The sequence below is a fragment of the Callorhinchus milii genome, unplaced genomic scaffold (genome assembly GCF_018977255.1).
Source record: "Callorhinchus milii isolate IMCB2004 unplaced genomic scaffold, IMCB_Cmil_1.0 Scaffold8, whole genome shotgun sequence".
Classification (NCBI taxonomy): domain Eukaryota; kingdom Metazoa; phylum Chordata; class Chondrichthyes; order Chimaeriformes; family Callorhinchidae; genus Callorhinchus; species Callorhinchus milii.
In genome coordinates, this window is record NW_024704749.1 from 9,706,385 (window position 1) to 9,731,990 (window position 25,606).

General features: G+C 49.1%; 1 protein-coding gene across 1 annotated transcript in view; it reads right to left on the minus strand.

The window, feature by feature from the left end:
* Positions 1-20,854, minus strand: part of LOC103184067 — a 36,394-nt gene extending 15,540 nt beyond the window's left edge. Inside the window, exons 1-5 of the mRNA XM_042337262.1 lie at positions 20,637-20,854; positions 11,142-13,091; positions 10,417-10,549; positions 7,319-9,994; positions 7,043-7,192 (exon numbers count right to left, since the gene is read on the minus strand). Of these exons, the coding sequence (XP_042193196.1) occupies positions 7,043-7,192; positions 7,319-9,994; positions 10,417-10,549; positions 11,142-13,030 (4,848 nt within the window). The 5' untranslated portion in view covers positions 13,031-13,091; positions 20,637-20,854. The remainder of the gene's footprint in view (positions 1-7,042; positions 7,193-7,318; positions 9,995-10,416; positions 10,550-11,141; positions 13,092-20,636) is intronic.
* Between the last annotated feature and the right edge of the window lie 4,752 nt (positions 20,855-25,606).

The following is a 25,606-nucleotide window of genomic DNA, read 5'->3' on the forward strand; positions in this document are numbered from 1 at the left end:
CCCCTCCCTCACCGTGGCTGTGGAAGGGAATAAGTACTAATTTGCCTAATAAATAAAATGCCCACCTCAGGCAAAAAATTACTTTGACTTCCTGCAGGTGGATTTATTCCCCCTATTAACCGTCACAGAAAAGCTTCCCCACCCCAGACACCCGTACACTCACACGCAGACAACACCCCCCAACCACCCCCGACAATCAACCAGTGAGGAGATCGGGGAAGTACAGTGCAAACACCACCCAATGGGAAACAATGGGGTTTGCTGACACAACACACAGTCACTGCTCTTTACAGTGTGGTGTGCTTTGAGATGTCTCCCGCCCAAGTGAAAGGCGCTCTAACGCACAAGAGGATTATTGCTGCATTGGAACGTGTAGTGTTATTGCTTGTTCACCACGGCCCGCGCTACTGAGTTAGGGCACAGCTTGCGTCCGCGCACCAGCGTGCAAAACTCTCGTTTGTGTCACACCTAGCAACGCAGAGAGAGATATGCCGGGCCAAAGCCTCTCATTCTGGGCTGAAATATCAATCCAGTGAAATCCGCTTTAGCCGGACGCAAGTTAACCCCGGACGCTGGGCAAACCGGATAAAACTCCTGACCCCTGGGTATTTCCACTTCCACTGTAGCTCTGCCCCGGTTGCGCACTTGGGAACACATTTCCGAATCCTTGCTATGGTTATTGCCACGTCCGCACATGGCAGCACCTCACTCTCCTGACGTAAAGTCAAGAGACCTGAAATGCTAACTCACCCTCCTTCCTCTCTCTCCATAGATGCTGCCTGACCCGCTGAGAGACAGAGAGAGTCGAGACTATCTGCCCGCGAGGACATTCTGTACCATCCTCTTTATTTACCACCTCAGCCATAATTCCCAGCCTTCAGCTCGGCTGCTGTGAGTCAGCCAGACTGCATTTAGAATGTGGGTCATGCATGACAAAAAAAAGCTGTGGAGTGAGCGAGCGCGAGCGAGAGAGCAGTTAACCAGCCAGCGAGAGAGAGCTCCCCCCCCTCCCTCCCTCCCCCCACCTTCCCAAATAAATCAGGGAACATAAGGTCACACACGCACACACGGAGCTGCCTATAAACAGATCTTACATCAGTAATATTGTTGTGTTGCTACAGTTACCGCAGAGTTCACAACAAAACTTTTCCCAGTTCATGGCTGCAGTTTCGCAGCAGCCAGAGAATAGGGAATCTCCGAGACCCTTTGCTTCTTCAGTGAAGCCATCGATCCTGACACAAATTCCCTGCTCCTACCCTATATGCTCTAATACCCTTCCTCTGCAGGTGCTTTATCGAATACGCTTTAAATGCCTCCAATCGCCTCCTCCAATACCGCCCCCCTTCCCCCCCAGTGAATAACTCTGGGGTAAGGGAACCTTCCTAACTTGCACCCTGCTGATGTCAAATATTCACTCCCTCTTGTCTTCGAATCATCCTCCCCCACCAGTGAAAATAGTCCCTCACCGTCTATCCTCTCCAACCCTGTTACTCATTCACAAACGGGCTGCGCTGTGCAATCGCTGTCCCTCTGCGACCCACACGACAACTGTCACCTCGATCGTGCAACTGAGTGACCCCGTGTCCACCAGCTCCGCGTACACAGAACCTGCGTGGTTGTCACAGCTGAAAGCACGTCGCAGGTAAATCATTGACAAGTATCGTGCCGGGGGGGGAAACGAGGAAAATGAGTCCGGGCGAGACGTTTCGTTCACTGTTTCAAGGCTTATAATAATTAAATGATTACGATCAAGCTCGGAGGCAAATCATGCTGTGGCGTCACTTAATATGATACAGGAAAGGTGGGGAAGGAAGGAAAGGTAAATAATCATTCATAATGATTATTTACGAACCACAACGGCACACCTACCACCACCCCCCCCCCCCCCCCCGCATGAAAGGCGCTATATAAATGCAAGTTGTTGTTGACTGGATTTGCTTCTGTTCAGTGATGAGTTTGTTGCTGAGCTATGCTCAGAGTGCCCTCTGCTGTACACACTCTGCCAGACCCACTGCATTGAGGCCAAGTGCCCTTCAGTCCTTCACCTCCTGTCACGATATCAGTCACCGAGAGGGTGGGAAAAGGCCAGACCCTGTGGCCCTAACCCTTCACCACCATCGCCCACCCTCCCCTCCACAATGGGCGTGAGTCTTGTTGCTCTTTTCCGGTGTAACTTAGGTTGCAGGTGCAGTCCGGCCAGTGTACAAACCAGATCCCCTGACCCCCATCCTCCCCAGCCCTTGACACCCATCGTTCATCCCCATCAGCTCCTCACTGGCCCACACTAAACATCTAAGATATGGCAATCAGATGGAAACTGACTACAGACACGCTATGATGCAGTACAAGTTATTTGAGCTCAGTTTCCACTGCAAGTGGTTTGGTGGTTAAAGTGTTGAGGCGAGTATATAAATTGCACAGGTTTATGCTGTCGTGAGTTGTGCCTTTCTTTGTGTAACAAACGGATCCAGGTCCCTTATCCTGCAGCAAATCCATCCAACGCTCTCGCCCTCTCTCCTGGATTTGCTAACAACATCCACCACCCAAGATCATCACCTGCCACTGAACCACACTGGACAATTCTGTGCGATGGCAATTTTTATGCTGAATCAATCCGCTTTGTGCTGTGGTTCTGGGTTCAGCAGCTGAGGCTGTGGTTGTTACAACTAACAGCTGACTGACAGCAGAGACTTCATTTGAGCCCAGGTCCCGGAGGTGAAAGGCACAGAGTCTAACCTAAACTCAACATGCACACAGACAGACACAAACTGCCAGGTCAGTACAGCTCATGCATATGCCACTCACTCACACACACACATACATATATATATATATACATGCACCCTCCAATACACACACATATTCACACATCATACAAATATATGCACTGGAGCTGAGTGGGAAGGTTCTCTGCCCCCAGTGACTGGTTTCCTCTTTCAGTAAAGATCACACACGCAGATACAAATAGACATACATGCAAATACAGACGCATAGAAACATATGAGTACACACACATACACGGCACACACACACACAAGGGCGGGTTCAGCCTTTATTCCCTTACACGTCAGGCAGTCGGGGTTGGGCAGGAATATTTAGTGTTTTGATGTGTCGGGGGAAGGATTGGAAGAATTTCAGGAAGTAAAACCTGATCCACTTCTTGCTGACATAGAGAACAATCTTACTATCTGCCAGTTACAGTTCTCCTTTCCTTGAACAAAGATGTCTCCAGAGCAGGTCCCCGGGAGACAAACCCAACTCTGAGCTTAACGCCGCAAACACAGAAACAGTTTCCAACACAACAGGAAAGTGTGCAGAACAGTACGAGGCATATGTTTTCCACTGTACTCAGGTCAGAGCAGGGCAGACCCACACAGCCTGTCCTGTCCCCACAAAGAAACCCAGGAGATCTCTCTCCCCTTTCCTCCCCACAGGCTGTAGACCTCAGGAACATAGGAATAGGAGGCCATTCAACCCCTCAATCATATTCCACCATTCCATTAGATCATGGCTCACCTACATCTCGACTCCAATTACTCCTTTGCCTCATCAATGTTAACTTAATTTTATACGTGAGGAAGCCGTCCACACAGAGCACAACCGTCTTGGCTCAGCCTGGCTCAGTGGTAGCGCTTTGTGGGTTCAAATTTGTGGGTTCAAGCCCCACGTTGGGGCTTTCAGTGTAGACTGACCCTGCAATGCAGTCCTGGGGGAGCGCTGTATTGGGAGGTGCCGAACTTCAGGTGAGACATTAAACCGAGGTCCTGTCTGTGCCTATTCAGGTGGACATTAAAGATCTCATGGTGCGACTCAAAAAGCGAAGGCACTTTCTCCCAGTGTCCTGGCCGACAATCCCCCAGATAAAATGAGTCACTCGCTCCACGACTGTTTGTGGGATGTTGCTGCGCGCAAGTCGGCTGCCAAGTTTGCCGACAAAACCCTTTACAGTAAAAACGCTCTGAAGCGGTTCAAGATATCCTCCGATAGGAAAGGCACGAAATCAAACGTACAGAATATGGCTATCACTTACCCACAGGCGCTGAAGAGCCTTAACCAGCGCAGGACAATAGTAGTATTCCATTTCGAGTGAGCGTGTGAGTCTGTCTGTGTGTTCAAAGAATATAGTTCAGCTCAGGCACCAAGTCACTCCCAGCTGAAGGAGAGTAGAGTGCGGCAAAGTCAGCAAACTCCCTTCCACACACGTAATGAACGGAGTGAGCGATGCCAGCAGCTGATGGTCACAGCACAAGCGGTTCTCTTTCCGCCCCCTCCCTTCACAACATTTCCCCTCGCCCCCACCCCCTCCCGCCGAGAGGTTCACATGACACACAACCAGGAACTAACTCGGTTCAGTTCCAGCCAACTCCACACGTAACGGAACTCACAGCTTCAGCCCGACTTCCTCAAACTTGACAGAAACCAGTTCGCCACATGCAAGACATGCACACGGGGGGCAGGGAGAGGGGGAGGTGCTGGGAAAAGGGAGGGGTGGGCGCGGAGGCTGGGAACAGGGGAGGTGGGTCAGTGAGGGGGGAGCGGTTGGAGGAGGGGTGGGGTTGGGTGTGGGTTGAGGTTCTCTCGGGAGTCAGGCAGAAGGTCCTGAAACGAGCGTGAAACAATAATCTGAGGTATAGGAGCGCTCGTGACGCCGTGATGCTGCCCACAGCTAAACCAAGCTGAAATGTCACACTTCTGATCGCCAACCACAAGTCACCCTCTCACTGCGGCTCAAGATACTGCGCTCTTCTCACCAGGGGGGTGAAGTGACGGACGATGATAACTCGATGTAGCGCCTTGCCACGTCTCAAAGAGATTCGCAGAATGTATGCGAAAGAAAAGGCAGGGCAGTGGGGATTGAGAGATCTGCTAGTACATTTGGCAGAACAGGCTCGATGGGCTGAATGGCCTCCTGTTCTCCTGGGTAATATCCCTGTGTGGTTGGGTTACTTACCGAGCTGCCGCCAACTAGTCGTTTGATGAACTATTTACTCACAGCCTCACCCTCCACACACTCTGTGATGTCACAGTAACGGGATCAATGTCAATGACACTCCTCATCAGTCATCTCAGGGTGGGGCAAGCGTGTGTCAGTGTGTGTGTGTGCGTGCGTGTGTGTCAGTGTGCGTGTGTGCGTGTGTGTCAGTGTGCGTGTGTGTCAGTGTGTGTGCCAGTGTGTGTGTGTGCGTGCGTGTGTGTCAGTGTGTGTGTGCGTGTGTCAGTGTGCCAGTGTGTGCATGTGTGTCAGTGTGCGTGCCTGTCAGTGTGTGTGTGTGTGTCAGTGCGCGTGTGTGTGAGCGTATGTGTGCACGTCAGTGTCTGTGCGAGTCAGTGTGTGTACACGCGAGTCAGTGTGTGTACACGCGAGTCAGTGTGTGTACACGCGAGTCAGTGTGTGTACACGCGAGTCAGTGTGTGTGCGCGCGTGCGCGGGTCAGTGTGTGTGAACCAGTGTGTGTGCGAGAGAGACACATGGAGTTAGTGACCAGCTGCTCAGGGAGGGAGCCATCACTTCATGTCCCACCACTTGGTCTGAAAGCAGGAATGAATAAGAAGGAATAGGATGGGAAAAGAGGGATGAGAAGGGGGAAGCTGAGAATCCACAGTAATAGGGAGGCAATAGCGGCTCTCAGTTAAACACTGCCACCTGCCGACAGTAACATGTCACCACTCAGACACTCGCAGACTCGTGTTAAAACATTCCCAACTCAGTACTATCCACAAATTTTACATTAAAATCAAACGGTCCGACACACTGGTAATGATAATCCTTGTATTTGATATAGCGCTTTATCACGTCGCTGAGATGGCTCAAAGCGCTTCACAGAATATACTGCAAAGGGTACTTTGTGGGCGAAACACGGCATCCAATTGTGCACAGCGCTGTGTGCCACAAACAGTCGTGGATTGAAGTGACCAAATTATTTTCGATACCCCAATCCAGGAGGAAAGAGAGAGTTCCCATTATCATTGCTGGAATAAAATCTAGGAAGGTGACAGCCTTTCCCCAACCTCTCTAAAGTAGCTTTAACGTCATAATAAATAATCCTTGCATTTGATACCGCACCTACAGTATAACATCGAAACATCACAAAGAGGGAATTGTTGCCAACTGTAGTGACTGTAGTTGTGCACAAACAAAGCAACTAAATTGCATGAGACAAGGTCCCACATTAAATGAATCAATGATTAATCGAGAGGATCATTCGCCAGGACGCTGAGAGAAAACAAACACCCTTATTAATAATAATTAATAAGTAAATCACAAACCACATAGACTTGGTTGGTTAATAAACCATTAAACCCATACGTACACTGAGTTAACCCTCCTCAGGTTTCTGTGGGCCTTTGTTGGCAGTTCTTTGTGATTTGACCGCATCCTTCACTTCACAGACAATAAATCTATCAGATACAGTGTTCTGTGTGAGGTTCAGGCAACTGCACGCAAATACCTCGAGTACATACCCCATATACACCTCCCGTACAAACACAGTACCAGGTACAAAACTCCGAATCCTTGCATTTGATACAGCGCCTTATCGCACAGTCGAGACCTCTCAAAGCCCTTCACATACTGTAAAGTGAATTGATTGTACATGTTGTGGGTGAAATGCAGCAGCCAGTTTGCACACAGCAGCGTCCCCACAAACAGCCATGGAGTGACTGACCAATTTTATTCAGTCGCTCGCTTTATTTTATTTTTGGGGGACTGTTGACCAGGACATCGGGAGAAAGAAACTCCCTTCTGTTTTCGAATAGCGCCGCGGGATCTTTAACATCTGAACAGGCAGACGGGGAGTTCGGTTTAACGTCTCATCCAAAGGACGGCACCTCTGGCAAAGCACTACCTTCCCAGCATTGTACTAACTCCTGTACTAACACAGCGCCATATAAAACCTCCTCCACAAACACAGCACCACTTAGAGCATCCGTAGCAACAGACAGTCATATGGTTTAGGCAAAACTCTCACCACAACAGCGCTGAGCTCATTAACACAGACACCATTTTTGCCAGCAAATCTAGAAACCATTTCTCACTCCTCACCGGCTCCTGCTTCTTGCGCCATGAGGGCGTTTCCTCCTCAATCCGTCTCCGGGGTCTCGCCACGGCCTGCAGCATATCCTCCAATCTCCTGCGTGGGCTCTGCGTACGGACCGTCTCGGGGGGCACCCAATCCACCGCACGCGACTCCTCCTGGACACACAGCGGAGCAGAGCGGTCAATAAGAATAATATTAATAATCTTTGCATTTGGTACAGCCCTTCATCAAGTATTCGGGGACTTAGCCTGCGCTCTGATACACAGCAGCTCCGAACTTACCTTCTTATTCTGCGAGGTCGTCTTCATCGCTCGGAACAGGACGTCCGTCACCTGGTTCGTACCCTTGCTCGGGGAGCAGCTCCTTGCTCCCCAGCCTCTCTCGATGTCTAGCGCCTCCTGCTGCCGGGTTGAAGGACTGTCTGTGGTCCGTTGGCCGATTTCCACGGGCCTCGTCTTCCTGATCTCCGGGTGGGGCAGGTGAATGGGCAGGAGGTTCTCATCGCTGTAGCTGAGAGACTCTTTACTCTCCACCGATCTATAATCTATTTCCACGCATCGCCAGTTACTATCCAGCTGTGAGCTGCCGTTTATTCCTCTCCCCGACCCGGGCAAACTGTGACTTGGTTTTGAGCCAGGAGCCAACAAACAGTCCAATGGACTAGGTTTGGTGTCAGGCCAATGAACCTCTTGAGAGGAGGTCTCAATGAGAGGGATTTCCGGTTTGCTTTCTCTGTGAAGAATGTCGCTCCGGTGCTCGCTCTTTCTGGCCCTCGCTGCCCGCTCGTTTCTCTCCTCCTCTCTGTGCTTTGCCCTCGTGTGGTTTGGCTCTGGCTTCCGACCACCCACGTGGACCTCAGTCTCTCCCGACTCCTCTTGTTGCACTTTCGCTTCTGGAAAGGCCGAGGGCAGCCTGCCTCTCCTTCTCTCGCTCTTGGCCTCTTGGTCTCCGCTGGTGCCGAGGCTGGAGTCATCTTTGCTCTCTTCCTCGAGCCGTTTCCTGCTGCGTTGGGTCCTGGCGAAGCTCTTCATCTCACCGGAGGCGGACGGTGAGATCTTTCGGGCTATTGGCAGAGCCTTCTCATCTTCAGCCAACCTCGCCTCCCCGCTCTGCCCGGCTCTCTCCTTGAGGTTTAGCCCTTCTTTCCTATATGCCACCATCAGGACATCGAGGTCGAGGACTTTGTTCCTCTGCGGATCCCTGTCGCGAAGTGTTGCTGAGCCGTCGTTCTGCTGATCTGAAGAGAACGAGACCTTCTGGCTCTGCTCCCTGTTACTTCCCAGCCTTTGGCTGCCGGGTTTCTCCCAGTCTCTTTGGTACAAGTCGTCCTTGGTCTGACTGGGCCGAGACCTCATCGCTTCTTCCTGTTTGGTCTTCTCCTTCCTGTACTCCATCATCAAGGCGTCGAGATCCACCACCGTGTGTCGGTGACGGTCCTTAGCACTTCGAGTTTTCCTCACCTTGTCCTGAGGCTCAGACGTCTCGGTGCGTTTGGAAGCTCTCGGGACTCGGAGCACGACAGCAGCGTCCTCACTCCCAGCCTCGTCCCTGTCCAGGAACTCTTCTGACAGCAGCGTTTTCCTGGTTCCTTCCCGGGACGCAAGTTTGGGGCTTTTCTCGATGGATTTCACCGAGTTTTCCTCCGGGTAATTATCTCTCCGTCTCTCGCCCGGTCGGCTAGCAATGGCGAACAAGTCATCGGCTCGCTTGGCCGCACGAGGTTGAGCCTCAGCCATGTACTCGGCCATTTGCCCCGTTACTGCGAAGATCGTCGACCTGGATTCCGAAGAGGGGCTTTTCTTCCTTGTCCTCCTCTCCGCCCCCTCCCTTGGGACCCCCAGTTTCGTGGTCCCATCACCTGACAAGGAAACCTGCGGCTCTTTCCACATTTCGATGTCTTTTCCCCCTTTTGTGATGAACAACCCCGAGGCTCCCAACACCTCCTCACCCCTGGGGATCTCCTTGGGCCCGCTGCTGGCCCCCACGTCCAGCCCGCTGTGAGAACCAAGTGAGGTCTTCTCTAACCGGCTCCTTCCAGAGTCCGAGACTGGGTTGACCGTTCTCACGTCCTCTCTCTTGCGTTGGCCAGTTCCAATGGGGTCGGGCTTCACTTCGGTATTTTTCTCCAGGATCGTGATGGGCTCAGCGTGAAGCAGAAACTTCAACGGTCTCCTCCTATCGGAGAGGTCCTCGTTGTGGCTTTGCTCCACTGGGGGACGGGACCTCCTGCTCCTGAGGGGTATAGCCTTGTCCTCGCAGGTTGGGAGGGAGCAACTTATGGCCTTCTCACTCAGCGTTTGCAAGATATCCACCTTCGCTTCAATTTCGCCAACGTTCATTAACGAGAGCAGGTCAGAAACCTTTGGCTGCGGGGCTTGAGCATGTCTTTCCTCAGACACCTGCACGGCACACTTCTCCTCAATGATTGGACCTTTCTTCCTCTCTACGGGGGCAGCATCAGACTCAGAAAGCCTCTCTTTATGGCTCTCCCTCTCCCGGCGTTTAACCTCTGTGGCTTTCTCTGAAGTGTGAGCCTTGACTCTCGAGTGTATATCCCTCCCTGTGCCTCTGTTCTGATCAGCGTCACTGTGCAGCGAGGGCAGGGCTGGCTCCGAGCGCTGGGGCTCCGGCACTTTGTGACGCTCAATGTGGTTGTCAATCAGCGAGACCCTCACAGCCTTTACACTGGAGTCCGAGTCAGAGGTCCAGCTGCTGGCCGGCTTCTGCTCCGAGCAGTCAGTATCCACTCGAGACACAGAAACCACAGTGAATGGGATGTCTCGGTCCAGCCCGTCCCCCCTCCTCTCCCGCTCTCTGGTGAAGCTGCTTTTTACACCCATCTTCTCCGGGGTCATTTTCTCATCCCCGATCCCTCTGCTCATTCCCCCCACAGACCCTCGCCTCCTCCAGACAAACTCCTCGTAGGGATCCAGGGTGTGCAAGGGCTCGGTCTGCGCCTGGAATACACAGAACATTTCATAAGATTCTATAAAATGTTATAATTTTATAACTGTTTGTGGGACACTGCTGTGCGCAATTGGCTGTCGCATTTCGCTCACAAGACACATAGCCACGACACTTTACCGTATATTCTGTGAAGCGCTTTGGGACATCTCGAAGTCATGATAAATATAAATGCAATTTGTTGTTGCTGTTGTTGTCCTGTTACTCCACACTGCTCTGCAGTTGTTTTTGTCCAGCTGAGGCAGGAAGGGAGGGTTGAGTTTAAAATAACCTCAGGATGAGGGGGTCCTCCAAAACCAACCGAGAGATTCCGAGCTCCTGATCTTCCGTCCCAGAAAACAAGCGTTACCAACTGAGCCAAACTGACACCTGAGGTTTTAGTTTCTAAGCAGCAAAGTACAATACGGCCGATTACCTGGTTGCGTTTTCCTGGCTTCTCTCTGGCTCGCTCCCGCTCGGGCCTGCTTGAGGCTGGATGTTCCTGATACGTGGAGTTGGCTCGTTCCATTTGCTTTTCATCGTCCTCATCAGCTGCTTCAGTCAGAAACCTGCAGGAAAGTTTGTTCAGGACATCGTTAAGCGAGCCACTTTAGTGAGTCCAGACCCGACCCTGTGAGATCGGACAGGAGGCTGGAAAACTGGGAAATAAGACAAAACCGGTCAACAATTCAATCCCCAATCTGTGAGCTCTCTGATCATACCCAGGAGAGCAGAAGGCTACAACTGGGCTCAGTGCCCACAACAGGGTTAAGGCTATCGGAGGGTGATCAGACAGGAAGTGATCAGACAGGTAGTGATCAGACACAGTTCGTGCTCTTGATTCCATTTGGTGACCTCTGCACATTAAGACAGGACCAGACTCTCCTGTAATACCCTGATAGGTGAACAACCACCCTCAAGGCTCACGTGCGAATCATGCCCAATTGAACGAACGCCGTACCCACAGAACAACTGACACACGTGGAAGGAAAAATGAGTCAAGTACCTTTGCAGAGAAGAGAGAGGATAAATCGGAAAGAAGAAAACCACAAAAATCACTCCAAAAGCACTCAGAAGTGTGAGCCCAGTGACACAGCAAAGCTCTGGACATGGAATTGACAGCCGAACGCACACATAGTTCCGTGAAGCGCTTTGACAAACCTTTTGGTGATGCCCGTGGACAGCGGTCTGGGCTGGAACGAACGCCGTTGGGAAGCTCTGCGTTCATCTATTTTGGCCTCGCTCTTCTCCACGGCGAAGGTTTGGATTCGCTTCCTGATGCCAATGTTCAGCTTTTCCTTCTCGGAGCCAGTCTGCGGAGAATCCGATGTTTTTGGTGGGGAGCTGGCGGAATCCAGCAGCAGGCTGATCCGACTCTTGATGATCCCCCCAGACCCCGGGGTTCGGCTACCCTCCCGTTTCCTTCTATCATCAGAGGAGAAAGAGGACCCTTCATCCTCTCGCTCGTGGCTCGAACTCTCTTTCTCCGGTTCTCTCCTGGTCCAAGTCATTTGTTGGTCAGTTCTCAACATGTCAATGTCAGCTTTGAATGAGGTAGTAGATTCTTCTAGTTTGTCCCTGACATCTGCAGGGATTTTGAGGTCGTTTTCAAACCCAAATATTTCTTCTCTGGAGGTCAGTTTCTCTGGGTCTTCCCTCCCATTCAGCCTCAGCCCTTTGGTGTCCTTCGCATTGTTCTCAGTTTTGGGGACATTAGTGAGTTTTTTTTTACCAGTGCAATTCTGAGCATCGCTATCTCTGCGGTCATTCAAAGGAGTCACAGCCCATTTGTCAGTCTCCCCTGGAGGCTCCTCTTGTTGAAGCATCAGCTCACGTACCTCGCGTCTCGAGTCTGAGGCCAGCCCACTGGTGCTCTTGACTACGGGAACATTTTCCTTGCTGTCCTCCGACAAGGCTACAGTTTTTCTGTGACCACCGGGTCCTACAGCTTCAAAACGTGCCGTGAGGTCCATCGGCAGGGGCCTGGGTTTCTTAAGCCAGGTTTTTTCGTGACGGACAGAACCTGTCTTATCATCGAGGTTCACAATGGTTTCTGGAGGGGAGACGGACTTCTGGTCATTCGTGGTTCCTGGAAGCCAAGTCGCCAAGGGTCTAGATTTCCTCATGCCAGTCCTGGAGGGCACTGGGATCTCATTAGCATCTGTTTCTTTATCCGTTTTGCCCTTATCTTCCTCTGTGACCCGTTCAGACATTCCTAGAAAAGCCAATGAAGCAGCTTTAGAGGGGTATTTTGAGGTTCCGGGTCCTTGACTTGTACTTGGACTGTGCTTTCTGGAAAGTGCGGATGGTCTGGAGAGGATTAAAGATCTAGGGGTCCCTTGGGACTCTTGATCTAATGGAGAATCCCCCCTGGTCCTTTGTCCACTCTCTTTCTCCCATTCACTCGGTTGCTTCGATTTCAACCTCTGAACATCAGACTTTTCTAAAATGACTAACGCGATTGGCTCGCTTTTGGGTTGTTCGTCCTTCTGCTCCGCGAGCCCTCCAGTTTCCGAGCGTGAAACTACCATGGACTTGGGCGAAGAATAAGACTTGAGCAGCAACGTTTCCTCTTTATCCTGAGAATCCAATGGCCTGAAGAAGTGGCTGGCGTCAGATCCCGATGAAGTCCTTTGGCCAAAGGAAGACAGCAATGAAGACACAGTTCCACTTGGTACAGATTTGGCAGCTGTGTGTCGGATGCCTGACTCTCCAGTCAGCTTCTCGGGCAGCAAAGACTTAGAGCCAAGACTGATGGGCAGAGGGTCTATGAAAGGTGGCTTCATCTTCCCTCCTGTTTCGTAGAACGCGGATGGTTCCAGACTGAATGGTTTGGGAGATAGCCGTGGTTTGGGGCCCGCTGTGGGTCTAGTCAAGAAACTAAAAGTCCTACTCAGTTTGTTATCATTCTCTAAGATGAGGGGGCAGGATGGTTCAAACGCTTTATTGCTGGCATCCGAAAGAGGGCTCATGTGAGTCCGTGGAGATTTGGTCTCGTTGGGGCTGTCGCTCAGGAGTGTTGCCGGTTTCCCTTCCACTTGCGTGGCCATGGCAGGTCGCCTCAGGCAGCCATCATCCCTGCCGTCGCAGTCCCCTCAGCAAAGTCAGAACCTAGAAGAAGAGATAACAATGCTGATAACAGGATTGCTTCAATAATAATAATAATCCTCGCATTTGATACAGTACCACTTCCTTTTTATTTCCCCCAGCGAGTTGTTACCACTTGGAACGCACGGCCTGAAAGGCTGATGGAAGCAGATTCAATAATAGCTTTCAAAAGGGAATTGGACAGCTACTTGAATAGGAAAAATTTGCAAGGCACTTGCAAGTAGGTCTAGTTGGATAGCTCTATCAAAGAGCCTTCACAGGCACGATGGGCCGAATGGCCTCCTTCTGTGCTGTAAGATTCTATGTTGTTGAGAATATACTGTAAAGTGAATTGACTGTATATTTTGTGGGCGAAACGCAGCAGGCAATTGCCCTCCACAGCTTCCCAGTCATTGATTGAGTAAACACATTTTTTTTAAAAGGTATTATTACCCCCGGAAAGCGATCCACCGATCAATAAACAACCAGGTTCCTACTTACTGCTAGGTAAACAGAGGCGTATGAAGTAAGGAAACTTGCCTAAGTTTTCGTCCTGACCGGGAATTGAACCCAGGTCCTCTCGCTTTCGAGGCGAGCGCTCTAACCAATACACTGCAGGACTCCACTGGGTACAACTAGGAATATTTTTAATACGTAAAGAGAAAAAAATCCCCAAAGCATTGGTATCACACAGGGCAAATGGGCTTCTTCTGTGCTGTAAATTTCGATGGTTCCAGGTTTAAATGCAAAGCCCAACGCTGCAGGGCCCGTGTGTGTCACCAGGTGGCGGCACAATATAATGTGACTGCACTAGAAGGCGAGACAGTGTTTTGGGTCAATGGAAGTTGCAAACGTGGGATATTTGTGTGGAAAATTATTTACGTTTAATCAACGTGAAGTGGATCGGAAAAGCTCGATTGATGAAACATTCAGCGACGCGAAAGTGGGCGACAATGCACAAAGCTTCCACCAGCTTTAACCCCTACCCAATGGATCAACAACAGGAACTTGCATTTAGATAGTTCACGCGGGTTAGTGTCTCGGAGCACAAGACTCGATGGGTTTAAGTCCTGGTGAACGGCCAACAGCCGTGCCTCCTCCTTGACTCAAAGACTTAGGACAAGGGTGGGCTCTTATACAACTAACATTTGGGACACTGTGCTGGGCCAGGGAGGTGCGGAGAGACTTTACAGTTTGTTTTCTGGAAAGCCATCACCGTGCTGTGTTCTCACCTGTGCTGGAGTGTGAGCCTGGACCGTGAGCTCAAGTCCCAACGCGAGGCTTGAACTTAAAACCTTCTGACCGAGAAGGGACAGTGTCATCGAATGAAATTGCAAAGAGAAGTTGCCGGTGACTTGGAGGAAGGACACAGCTGGGTGTGATTCTCATGCGCCTTTACCCAAGGATTCAGCGCAAATTGCATTCAACAGGCAGGAAGTCACCAGCAGCCAGACCCTTCCACCAATTCAGGTTCGGAATTCCAACCGCCCAGTGAAAAGGAAACCTATTAACATGAGGGCCTCGACTTCCTGTGGACAGCAATAAAGCACTTGATGCAGGTCAGCGGTGGCTTCTGCAGGTTTCTTCCTCCACGACTGGAGTGGAAACTCCGCTTTCAAAGCAGAACCACACTCAACGCCACTCAAAGATGTTTATTTACTGAGTATAGCGCTGTTCAAATAAAAGGACTTCTGAAAGAGACCAACTAATGTAGTGGCGCAGATCAGGGAGGGGAATGACAGATATGAAGGTAATAATAATAATAACCCTTGTATTTAATGTAGAGCCTTATCATGTCATTGAGATGTCTTAAAGTGCTTCACAGCATATATACTGTAAACTGTAGTGACTGTACGGAATGCAGCAGCTAATTGCACACAGGGTTGGAAAGAAACAGAGGTAGCGTTTAGCGAGGCGGAGGGATTTCTGGAGGGAGTTCTGGAGAGTAGTGGCTAGAAGTGAATCAGTGAAAGGTGGTGGGCCAGAGGGGGCGAGGGACAGGAGGGAGACGACAGTGGGGGTCGATCTGCTGGAGGACGGGGAGCCAGTTGATCCTGGGGAAGACAGGGATGATCGGAACAAGGAGCCTCGTGTGGAAAAGGACAGGGGCTATTGGAGCTCTGTGTGAGCTGGGGCTTGTGAGGGAGTCAAGCAAGGGACGCCGGCGAGGAGGGAGAGACAAGTGAGCGAGTGAGGGTTTTGGCTGCATTAGGGACAAGATTGGGGTCAGAGAGTCATGGATCAGATGTAGGGCTTTAAAGAAACAGCACCAAGTGTGAGACTTAGAGAAGGTAGAAGTCGTGATTCGGTGAAGGTAAAGTAAATTGGGTTTTTCATGGCTGTGGATTGCAGGAGGAAATTTACACTGGGAACAAAGGAACAGGCCATTCAGCCTGTCAACTCCAACCTGGCAAATTATTAGATTGTGACAAAGGTTTTAATCCTATTTCCCCACATTTTCTTCATCCCTTTTCATAGAATCATACAGCACAGAAGGAGGCCATTCAGCACATCGTGTTTGTGCCGGTTCTTAAAGAGCTATCCAAATCAATCCCGTTCCCCCGCTCTCTCCCCATTGCCTGCAAACTTGTCCTCCCCAAATAATTATCTTATTGTCTCTTAAAAGTTGTTTTCGAATCGGCTTCCACCACCCTTTCAGGCAAACGTTTTCAATACATTTTCATCCACAAATTATACACCCGTCTCCCTGTTACACACCCACATTAACCTGCCACCCACGGCCTCCTGTGATTCAAATTTTCACACCCTCCCGTGTGACGGAACATTTTCAAAATCTCTGATGGCTAATGGTTAATATTCCATCCCCTTGTTGTTAGCCTTCTATTATCAGAGGCAAGAAGTCATCGACTTTCAAACTTGCCGATTGCCTTCATTGCTTTGAACCCAAAGATAGGAAAGATTATCGGCAGGCCTGTTTGGCGTCTGAGGAAAGGTTAACTCATTAAAATGTCCTACTTCCTGGTTCACCTTGCTTCGGACTCGCTTAACCATTCGTGTCACGTCCACTAACTCTGGCATTCAGCGCATTCATCAGCTGGTGCAAATGTCAATGGGCCGGATAGCAAACAGGAAACAGCAGAATGCGCAGCAGAGATTGACAGGGGGTGTTGGGGAAGCTCAGTCATCCTGGAAAGAGTGAGACCCATAAACAAAGAGAGACTCGTGTACAGGGCTCAACCAAACTGGTATTGATCCATACCAACACAAACACCATGTTCTCAGACTCCGAACCCCTGCGATTCACAAAAACCTGTAGCCACACACATGTCTCACCTCCAATCTTTACTCCCCTCCTTTAATACACCATCACAGGTACCGTATCAGACAGTGTATACACCAGCCCAGCAAGCAGGAGGTCAGACCTCACATAACCTGGCATATCGTCCCATCCAGGTCAAGGCATCACAAAATCCTGGGATACACAGTGACCTCCATCCAACCTGCATTTTATATTGCGAATCAAAGTGACACACGATACTCTCAAAGAATTAATCTTATAATTTACCCGCATGGATGGTACGGGACTCACCCACTGTTAGGCTTGTGTGCTATGCTCACTATGTCCTCTCACTGTGCTATGTCAGGGAATGATGTCTAGGACGGATTGTGACATTTCGATACTACATTCACCTCCTCCTCCTTCAGGTGGATTCACTGAGCACATACATAGGGAGGTGTGGCTGCTTCCAGTGACAATGACGGATAATTGAGGCGAGGTGAATCAATCTGGTAAATGTCAGCACTGTGTTTTGGTAGAGATCTAGGCAGGGCCTCAATAGGGAGGCACTTGACAATACGTCAACAGCCAAGTCATTGCAGAGAAATCTGTCACATTAACACGATCGCTTCCCACAGAAACATTCCAAACCCCACAACAAAATATCCGCTCAACAACAACGTGTCTTTATATAGAAACTTTCACCTCGAATAACATCTCATAGCACATGACAGTGGGGACAAATGTGGCGCTGGGGGAAATGGAGAGGTGTGGTCAAGGAGATAGGTTTTAAGGCAAGACTTGAACGTAGACAGATTGTGGTGCGAGTAGGGCAGGGAACTTGTACGCGAGGGTGTGGACCTTGAAATCAATCCGCTGAGAGACAAAGAGTCAATGGAGCCTGGCGAGGCCTTGGGCGATGGGCCTTTGGACCAGGTGAGGATGCGGACAACATTGTTGTTTTGACCATCCACTGGTCAAACTGGCCTCTTGTTCATCTATCTAAACTATCCTTGTGCTGGTGGGGCAGTGAAGAGGGATCTTTGCTGTGCTGACAAGGATTAACAAAAATAAATAATTAAATAAAGCAAAGATTGGCCACTTGGCCCAACACGAGGAGCTAAACACCTATCAAGTCAAAGGCCGGTAGCTCAGATGTTACGAGGCCTGTAGTGCAAAGCAACATAGGACATTTAACACTTCACCAATTTCCTTCACAGCCCTAAATCCACAGGGGCTCCCACTGAATGTAAGATTAACTTACAGAAATATTGTTTTTAAAAAGAAAGGGTCTAAAGGAAAGCGAAGGCCTGAAAGCCGCCTTTGTGTCAGCGTCTGGGGCTCGTGTGACACTCTGGGCTGCTCTAATTACACTAATTATATAAGAGCCCAAGCCAGCCTAGTGCCAGGCTGTAATGTGGTCTCTATGGGAACCAGAATCAAGAGACCTTAAAGCTGTGTTGACCTAGGTTTTCCCTCCCCTTATTCCATCTTAGAATTCTTCCCCCTCTTGGCAGACCCCCCTCCCTCCCGTACCCCACCCCCACCCCCTCAACAGCAGAGAACAAGAGTCCCACCCTTTCAGACGAGTGACAGACATCGATGCTGAAACTGAAGGATTGCAAGACCTGGAGCATCGAGGATTGGACCTCAATTTAACGAACGTCTCATCTGAAAGATGGCATCCTTGGTGCCCAGTACTGCACTGGATTGGGAGCTCAGTCTAACCGTTAGCCAAGACCGGGAGCTCATTCTTAGTATCAACCTACACAGAGATTAAACTGCATTCCCTTTAGCTGAACTAAGGCCTCAGGCAAATAGCCCAGAGATTTAATTTGAATACAACTCATTTGAAGCGGCTTATTCCTGTGCACTCAAACCCACAGTTTGACCCTAGCCATTGCAATAATCTCCAACATTATTTCCCCTCCCCCCATTGTACTAATAATCATTTGGTTTTTCTTCCACCACAATGGGCTAAAAATAGCCAGAGATATACTGGGCAGATGACTCAATAAACTCAATGTTTCAGGTGGGAAGTAACAAGGTTGGAGGTGTCGGTGTGGCTTAAAGGTGCCTATCCCATGCGGCAATCCCCAGCGATTACAGTGACTCACTCTCCAGCACTCTGTGGTGGTGTCAGCCTGATGCAGTCTGCAACTCTTTCACCTCTGGCTCAAAATGTTGTGAGTTTCAATCCACCACTGTTTGTGGGATACTGCTGTGCGCAATTGGCTGCCGCGTTTCGCCCACAAAATACACAGTCGATTCATTTTACAGTGTATTTGGTGAAGCGCTTTGAGATGTCTCGAAGACGTGGTAAGGCGCTGTATCAAATGCAAGGATTATTACCCCCGGAAAAGCAAACCGCCAATCGGCTAACAACTGGGTTCCTACTTACTGCTAGGTAAACAGGTGTGTGGAGTAAGGAAACTTGTCCAACGTTTCGCCCTGCGGAATCAAACCCAGGTCTCTCGCTTGTGAGTCGAGTGCTCTAACCATTACGCTTCAGGACTCCATAAGGTAGTTACTATGGGATCTAAATAAGTTGCATTTTAGACGAAGTGAGATAGACACACAAGGAAGAAAGGAGGGAGTAAGGAGTGGATGGAGAGTGGAGTAGATGGAGTACAAACACCAGGATGGACTAGCCGGGCCAAATGGCCTGTTTCTGTGCTGGAAATCAATCTAAAGTTTATTTAATATTTAGCTAGTTACTAAATAACAGTAAATATTTATATTTCACAGTAAAGTCCTGTGAATGGATGTTTGAGTTGTCTCGACGATGTGATAAGTCACTGTGTCAAATACAAGGATTATAGTATATATTGGAGTGATATTTGGAAGCGATAATGTGCATCTGCGAAAATGTCCAGCCAATCTGACAGGCAGGCGAGTGATCAGGCTGTGGTGTTTGCATGGTGCTTTGCTTGTTAATTTGCATGTTATGGACGAGAATAAGATGGATTCAGGAAGCAAACAAAACCAACAGTGAAAACCATATCAGTTCGGTTGTCCGTGTTTTGGATGCTTATCTGGTAGAGATTTCCAGCCAACTGTGTTCTAGAGCAATAAAGGCACCATGTAGCTTAGTGGTTAGAGCGCTCGCCTCACAAGCCAGAGGGCCTGGAGGGGCACATTTCCTTACTCCATTCACCTAGCAGCAAGTTGGAACACGGTTATTAGTCGATTGCTTTTCCGGGGGTAATAATTCCTTCAAAAATAATAATAATTTGGTCACTCAATGCATAACTGTTTGTGGGACGCTACTGTGCACAATTGGCTGCCGCGTTTTGCCCACAAAATATACAATCAATTCAAGTTACAGTGTATTGTATTCTGTGAAGCGCTTTGAGATGTCTCAAAGACGTGATAAAGGCTCTATCAAATGGAAGGATTATTATTATTAAATGTAGTGATTGTGTAATGTGTAGGCAAACGCAGCAGCCAATTTTGCACAGTAACATCCCACAAACAGCCATGAATTGAATGACCAATTTTATTTGGGGGAATTTTGGCCAAGACATAACACAAAAGAAGGTGGAGCCACAATGCTGGGGACTGAGGTTCAGGTGAATGTTAAAAGATCCCACGGCGCTATTTGAAAGGAGAAGGGAGTTTCTCCCAGGCTCCTGGCAAACAAACCTGCAAATAAAATTGCTCATTCACTTCATGGCTGTTTGTGGGATTATTGCTGTCCACAAACTGGCTGGCACAAAGTAGTCATTACATTACTTTAGTGCACTCTGTGAAGCATCCTCCCAACATGGAATAAAATCGTAAAATCGCCATATTCCCACCCTAACCCAATGACAGTTCCAAATTACACAAGGACTCCCAACAGTTAATACAGCAACAACAAATTGCATTTACTATAGCGTCTTTCACGTTGTGATGACTACACACGGCAATCAGTTAAACAAATCAAACTCAAACAAGTTTTACCGGAATCTTAAGACTGAATGAGACAAGAGAGAACAAACAGAAAGACACACAGACATACATCTAATCAAAATATCTTGTAATTCATTACAGTGGAAAAGGCAGGGATTGCGGGAGTGAGAGACTCCGCAAGGGGTTGAATTACCTTCACTCCACTCCACCCCAAGCAATCACTCACTCAACAGCAGAGCGTCAATATTTAGTCCTTTCTTCCTGGTTCCCACAGTAAAGGAGGGGATGGGGTGGGAGGTGAGTTGTACGCTCTGCCCGTCACATTAGAACACCTTATTTTGGAGGCCACTAAAGCCACAACACATTATTCCACTCCCTCCCTCCCTCCTTCTCCAGCAATATCTAAAGCTGAACACTGAGAGACTGTAAATTCATACCGTCTGTGCCTGTGTCTTTCAGATTCCTAAACAGAACAATCGGAGGAGCACCGGCCTCCCGCTACTGTCTGTCCACCTCCAGACTACCCGTCGCACGAGATCTCCAACCAGGATATAACCTCCAAGCTGTCCCCTAAGTCTCTGATCACCTCCTGTAAAATGACTTGACTTGTGCAATAGATCGCTTCGATAATCAACTCATGAGTCCCACACAATCCCGCCCGCCCATCACCGCCCACTTATGACTCTGTGCAAGGACACTTGTAGCACAGTGCAAAGTTTCCGGTAGTTTGCGTGAGGAATGACTGCAATTAAGATGTCACAGGTTCCAGGAGGCAGGCATCACATCAAGATGGCTTAACATATTCCAGCTTCGCTTCCAAACCAGAACCACCACAAAAACGTCTGAGCAACCAACCGGGCTTCTTTACAAACCAAAATGTTTTTTTCTTTCATTCACTGAAACCGGTCAAATGTCTCTGTGTCTGTGCTTCACTGCCACTTGCTGGACTTGAACCCCAGCCAAGTGTTGGAAGTGGCAAGTATTAACTCTATCATTGCCAAAGAGAGCTGAGGAGAGAGAGGCAATGTTGGAGGTGCTGTCCTTGGGATGAGACGTTAAACCGAGTTCTGTCTGTCTGCTCGGTTAAGACATTAAATCCCAAGGCACGATTTGAAAAGAGAAGAGAGTTTTGACCGGTGTCCTGGAAAACAATCCCCCCAAATAAAATTGCTCAAGCCTGTTGTGGGACATTGTAGGGAGACGTGGCAACACATTTGTACGCGACAAATATACACATGCGAAGCAATGCCCAACAAAGACCTTTGAGATCTCTCGAATGTTGCATAAAATACCAGGATTATGATGGTGTCCAGGACACTTGGCTGAGCAGATTTCGAGAATTCTGCCAATATTCTGCTGTTACACTCGTTCTCCTCCGAGTGTTTTCTCCGGATTCTTCCAGGAACTGACTTATAATCAGCATCTACATACTTACTCCCTCACCTCTCCTCTTTAGCCTAAGGTATGCACATCACAGTACTGTCATCGCATGTACCCTGCATCTCACATAATACACAGCGCTGTCTGTTCTATGTGCTCTGTATCACTGCATTCTGATGTTACTGGAAACTGTGAGGTTATTGTAATGATTTAAAGGACATAAGGACATTTGATACACCGTTGGAAACCTGAGATCTTGCAAAGCCACCGTGCGAGGTCAGAGGCTGTGACTGTGTCGAGTCAGTCAACGTCTTATCTGAGAACTGAGCAGGGTTTAAAGTCCATAAGAGCAACGCCCATGCTGAACACACAGACAGACGGGTGCAGCGTCACTACCCTGGACGCACACAGTATATTGTCCGGTTGCACACGGTTAGTGTGAGTCCAGGGGGAACGGGGTAATTGGTGAGGTGTGGGAGAGGTGATTGCAGGAGAAGGGGCTGGGGCTGAGGAGTAGGGGCAGGGATTGTGGGGTGGGGGAGAGGTGGGAATTTGGTCACTGCTGTGCACAATTGGCCGCTGGGTTTCACCCACAAAATAGTCAATTCACTTTACAGTATATTCTGTGAAGCGCTTTGAGATGTCTTGAAGACTAGACGTTATGTCAATTGCAAGGATTATTATTATTAATGTTTTGTGGTTTTAGCTGGTTGGACTCCAGCAGTACCCAGCAACTCACTCTGCTCCCCACCCCAAGCCTCATCTCTCGCCAATCTGTGCCTAATACTTTCCGGAATTAGGTAAGCAGGATGCATCCCTCCAGACAGAGAGAGAGAGTGCTCATTCCATTCCACCAACCTATCTCTGGACTTTCCATGTGTAGGCGGGATGCATGGAATTCTGTTTGGTTTGCAGACTGTTAAGCACGGTGATGGATTTCCGCACGTGAGGTTGTGGAAGTCAGGGAGCCAGGTACCAAAGCCAAGTGTTGTTGGGGATCATACAAGTGACTTCTATTCAATGGGAGTCAAAATAGTCCTCAGAATCTGAAGCACAGAAGCCACAGCAGCAGGATAGCCCTGATACCTTTGCCCAAATATCCCACACTTCATCTAAACACTAAACTAAAAACTAGACAACTAAACCTGGCCCACAAGAGAGCTTGGAGCTTCTTCCGAACCTGCCCATGAGTCTTGGGGTGCAGTCAAGTCACCAGCAATCAGCAGTCTACTGGATCTGCAGGAGTCAATTGGAAAACAATGCACCTCAGTACAGCAAAGTCAGTCTACACTATCCCCAGTAATACGCCTCAGTATTTTGCAAATTTTAGAGCACGGAATGTTTCACAGAAATGTGCGGGGTTTCTGTCAAATCGTTAAGAATCCTCAGTCTCTCTGCCAAGTGCAGTGAATAACACGAGTCTCTGAGCCCAGACACTGAACCGCTCACTGGAGTCTTCGCATACTTCTGGGAAGGAATGAAATGCGTGTCGGTGAGGGAATCCCACGTGGACATTCTCTGCTGGGAGGAAGAATGCACCATTGTACTGGTCAACACTAGTCTGCAGCTCAGACATGAGTATATGCATTGTGTGTGTACAAGCAACATGTGCATATGATGCAGAATGGGTACATGCAACAAAACAACTAACATTTATATAGGGTCCTCCATGTAGGGCAATGTCTTCATAGGGGAAGGGGAGGTCGCCATGGGTGCATTCAAAGAAGTAGGGTTTGAGGCATGACTTAAAGTCCAGAAAGAAAGGGGAAGAGACGGAGTGGGTGCGCTATGAGTTGAGGGGGCAAGCAGAGGAGGGTAGGAGATCGGAGAAGGGAAGGGGGTGTGAGGGAGTGGATGGATTTGTCGGTGAGAACCTTGAAATAAGAGCATGTGAGTTTGGGTATGTGTAGCATGTGAATGCAGCCAGCTTCTGGGTGTATGCACGATCAAATTCAGATCGCCTGTGCGCATGTATTGTGTGTGTGAGAGAGAGTGTGGTATTGTGTGCATGTGCACATAGACAAATGTCCATTCTCTACATGTACAGCCTCGTGGGGAGAGCACTGCAGGTTATTTCTCTTTGCTGCATTTCGTCCACAAAATACACAGTTAATCCACTTTACAGTATATCCAGTGAAGCGCTTTGAGACATCTCAAGGACATCATAAGGCCCCATGTCAAATGCAAGGATTATAACTGTGACTCTGATCATCTCTCCACCCCTTCTCCCTTCCTTGCTGTCCAACCCTGCCATTGTGAAGGACTCAAAGACACGATCCTATGTGATGGGTGCAAGTCGTTCTTGTTGATTCCCCTCTGTGTAAAGCTGCTCAATAAATAATTAAGATGCCGCAGTTGAATGGTGAGTGAAAATGTAGTCCAGTGTTTCAGAATGAAGAAAGCACATCACTGCTGTGGATTCGCAGCCTATTAACAGTGCCTCTGAGGATCGAGTACAAGAGGAGCTCAGTGCTGCCCACAGCACGCCTGCTCAGCTGGATCAGCAAATAGCTGTGGAAACAAGCCACAGAATAAACTGCAACCTCTGGCAGGCAGAGAGACCAGCGAGGCTTAACCGTGTCACTTACAGATCCGCACTAGCCCCTGTGTCTCGACCTGCCATCTTTACGTGTCAGCCTGGCGCAGTCACTAGCACTCTTGCCACTGACTCGGATGGTTGTGGATTCGAGCCCCATGTCGGGACTTGGAACTCCCCATAGACTAGGCTGAAATTTTCACTGCACGGGAACTTTCAGTCTGGTTTGGATAGACTTAAGCACGGTGATGGTTTCTGCATGTGTCGGACACCTGGCTGAAAAATGGACCCTCGCTGTGCTCACACAACTGCCTACAAAGCAGTCAAAACATTTGACAGCAATTACACTACAATGCTTTGATCCGATAAGACACCATAAAACTCTCTTGTGCAGTAAACGGTGGAGAGGTTCTGAGGCGGATTTCTGACCCGCTTTGTTCACTGCACCAGTGTGATTCTAGCATCCTTGGTTCTGTTGTCTGGGACATCGCCCGAGTCTCTCCAGTAGATCCCCGTCTGTGACCCGCTCCGATATCCTTGTAAAAACACCCACATTCCAGCCTGTAGCTCACTCCTGATAATCCATTGTTCTCTTACAGAAGCCTCACAAAACCTCATCTCTGCCCAGGGCCCGTTACCCAGGAGGAAGGCTGCAGTGTCTGTCTCTCTCTCCCTGTGTTGATCGAAGCTTGATGCCGGATACTAGCCAGAGACTAGTATCCCCAACTCCCCATCGGGATATCCAGCGCACAAGCCTAGTGCACGGTCCTGGGTAACTGACTTACGTGCGACAACAACTTGCAATTATCCAGCACCCTTCAGGTCAGATAAGCTGCTAAGAATGCACAGGTTATCTAACCTGAAGGGTGTTGTATAAATGCAAATTGTTGTTATCGTGCCAAGTTACCCATCTTAAACTGGAGCTGCAATTAACCTTGTCTGCCCACCGCCACCCCCTCCATCCCCAATCCCCTTACAATAAACTAAACAGCAAGAAAACATCAGCCAGGTCTGCATCCAGCGACTCCCAGCTGCCGAGGCCTTCACCTGGAGAATAGCTGTGGGCAGGATCAGTTTGGCCTCGATGTTTGTGGTGGAACAACAGCTCAACAAAGCTTACACATCACGAATGGTCATTCAGCAAAAGTACTGGAGGACCCCAAAGAAACATCCCCGACATGAGACAAGGGAGGGTGACGGAGAAGAGAAGAGATCTTTTTATGCTACATAGGTTGGACTCTGGAGTACAGGTAAAGTCCTGTAACTCAGCGGTTAAAGCACTCCCCTCACAAGCGAGAGACCTGGGTTTGATTCCCCACAGGGTAAAACGTTGGGCAAGTTTCCTTACTCCACACGCCTCTGTTTACGTAGCAGAAAATAACCCGGTTGTTAGTTGATTGGTGGATCGCTTTTCCAGGGTAATAATCCCTTCTAAAAAAATAATAAAATAAAAAATGATAATAAATTGGTCACTCAATCCACAGCTGTTTG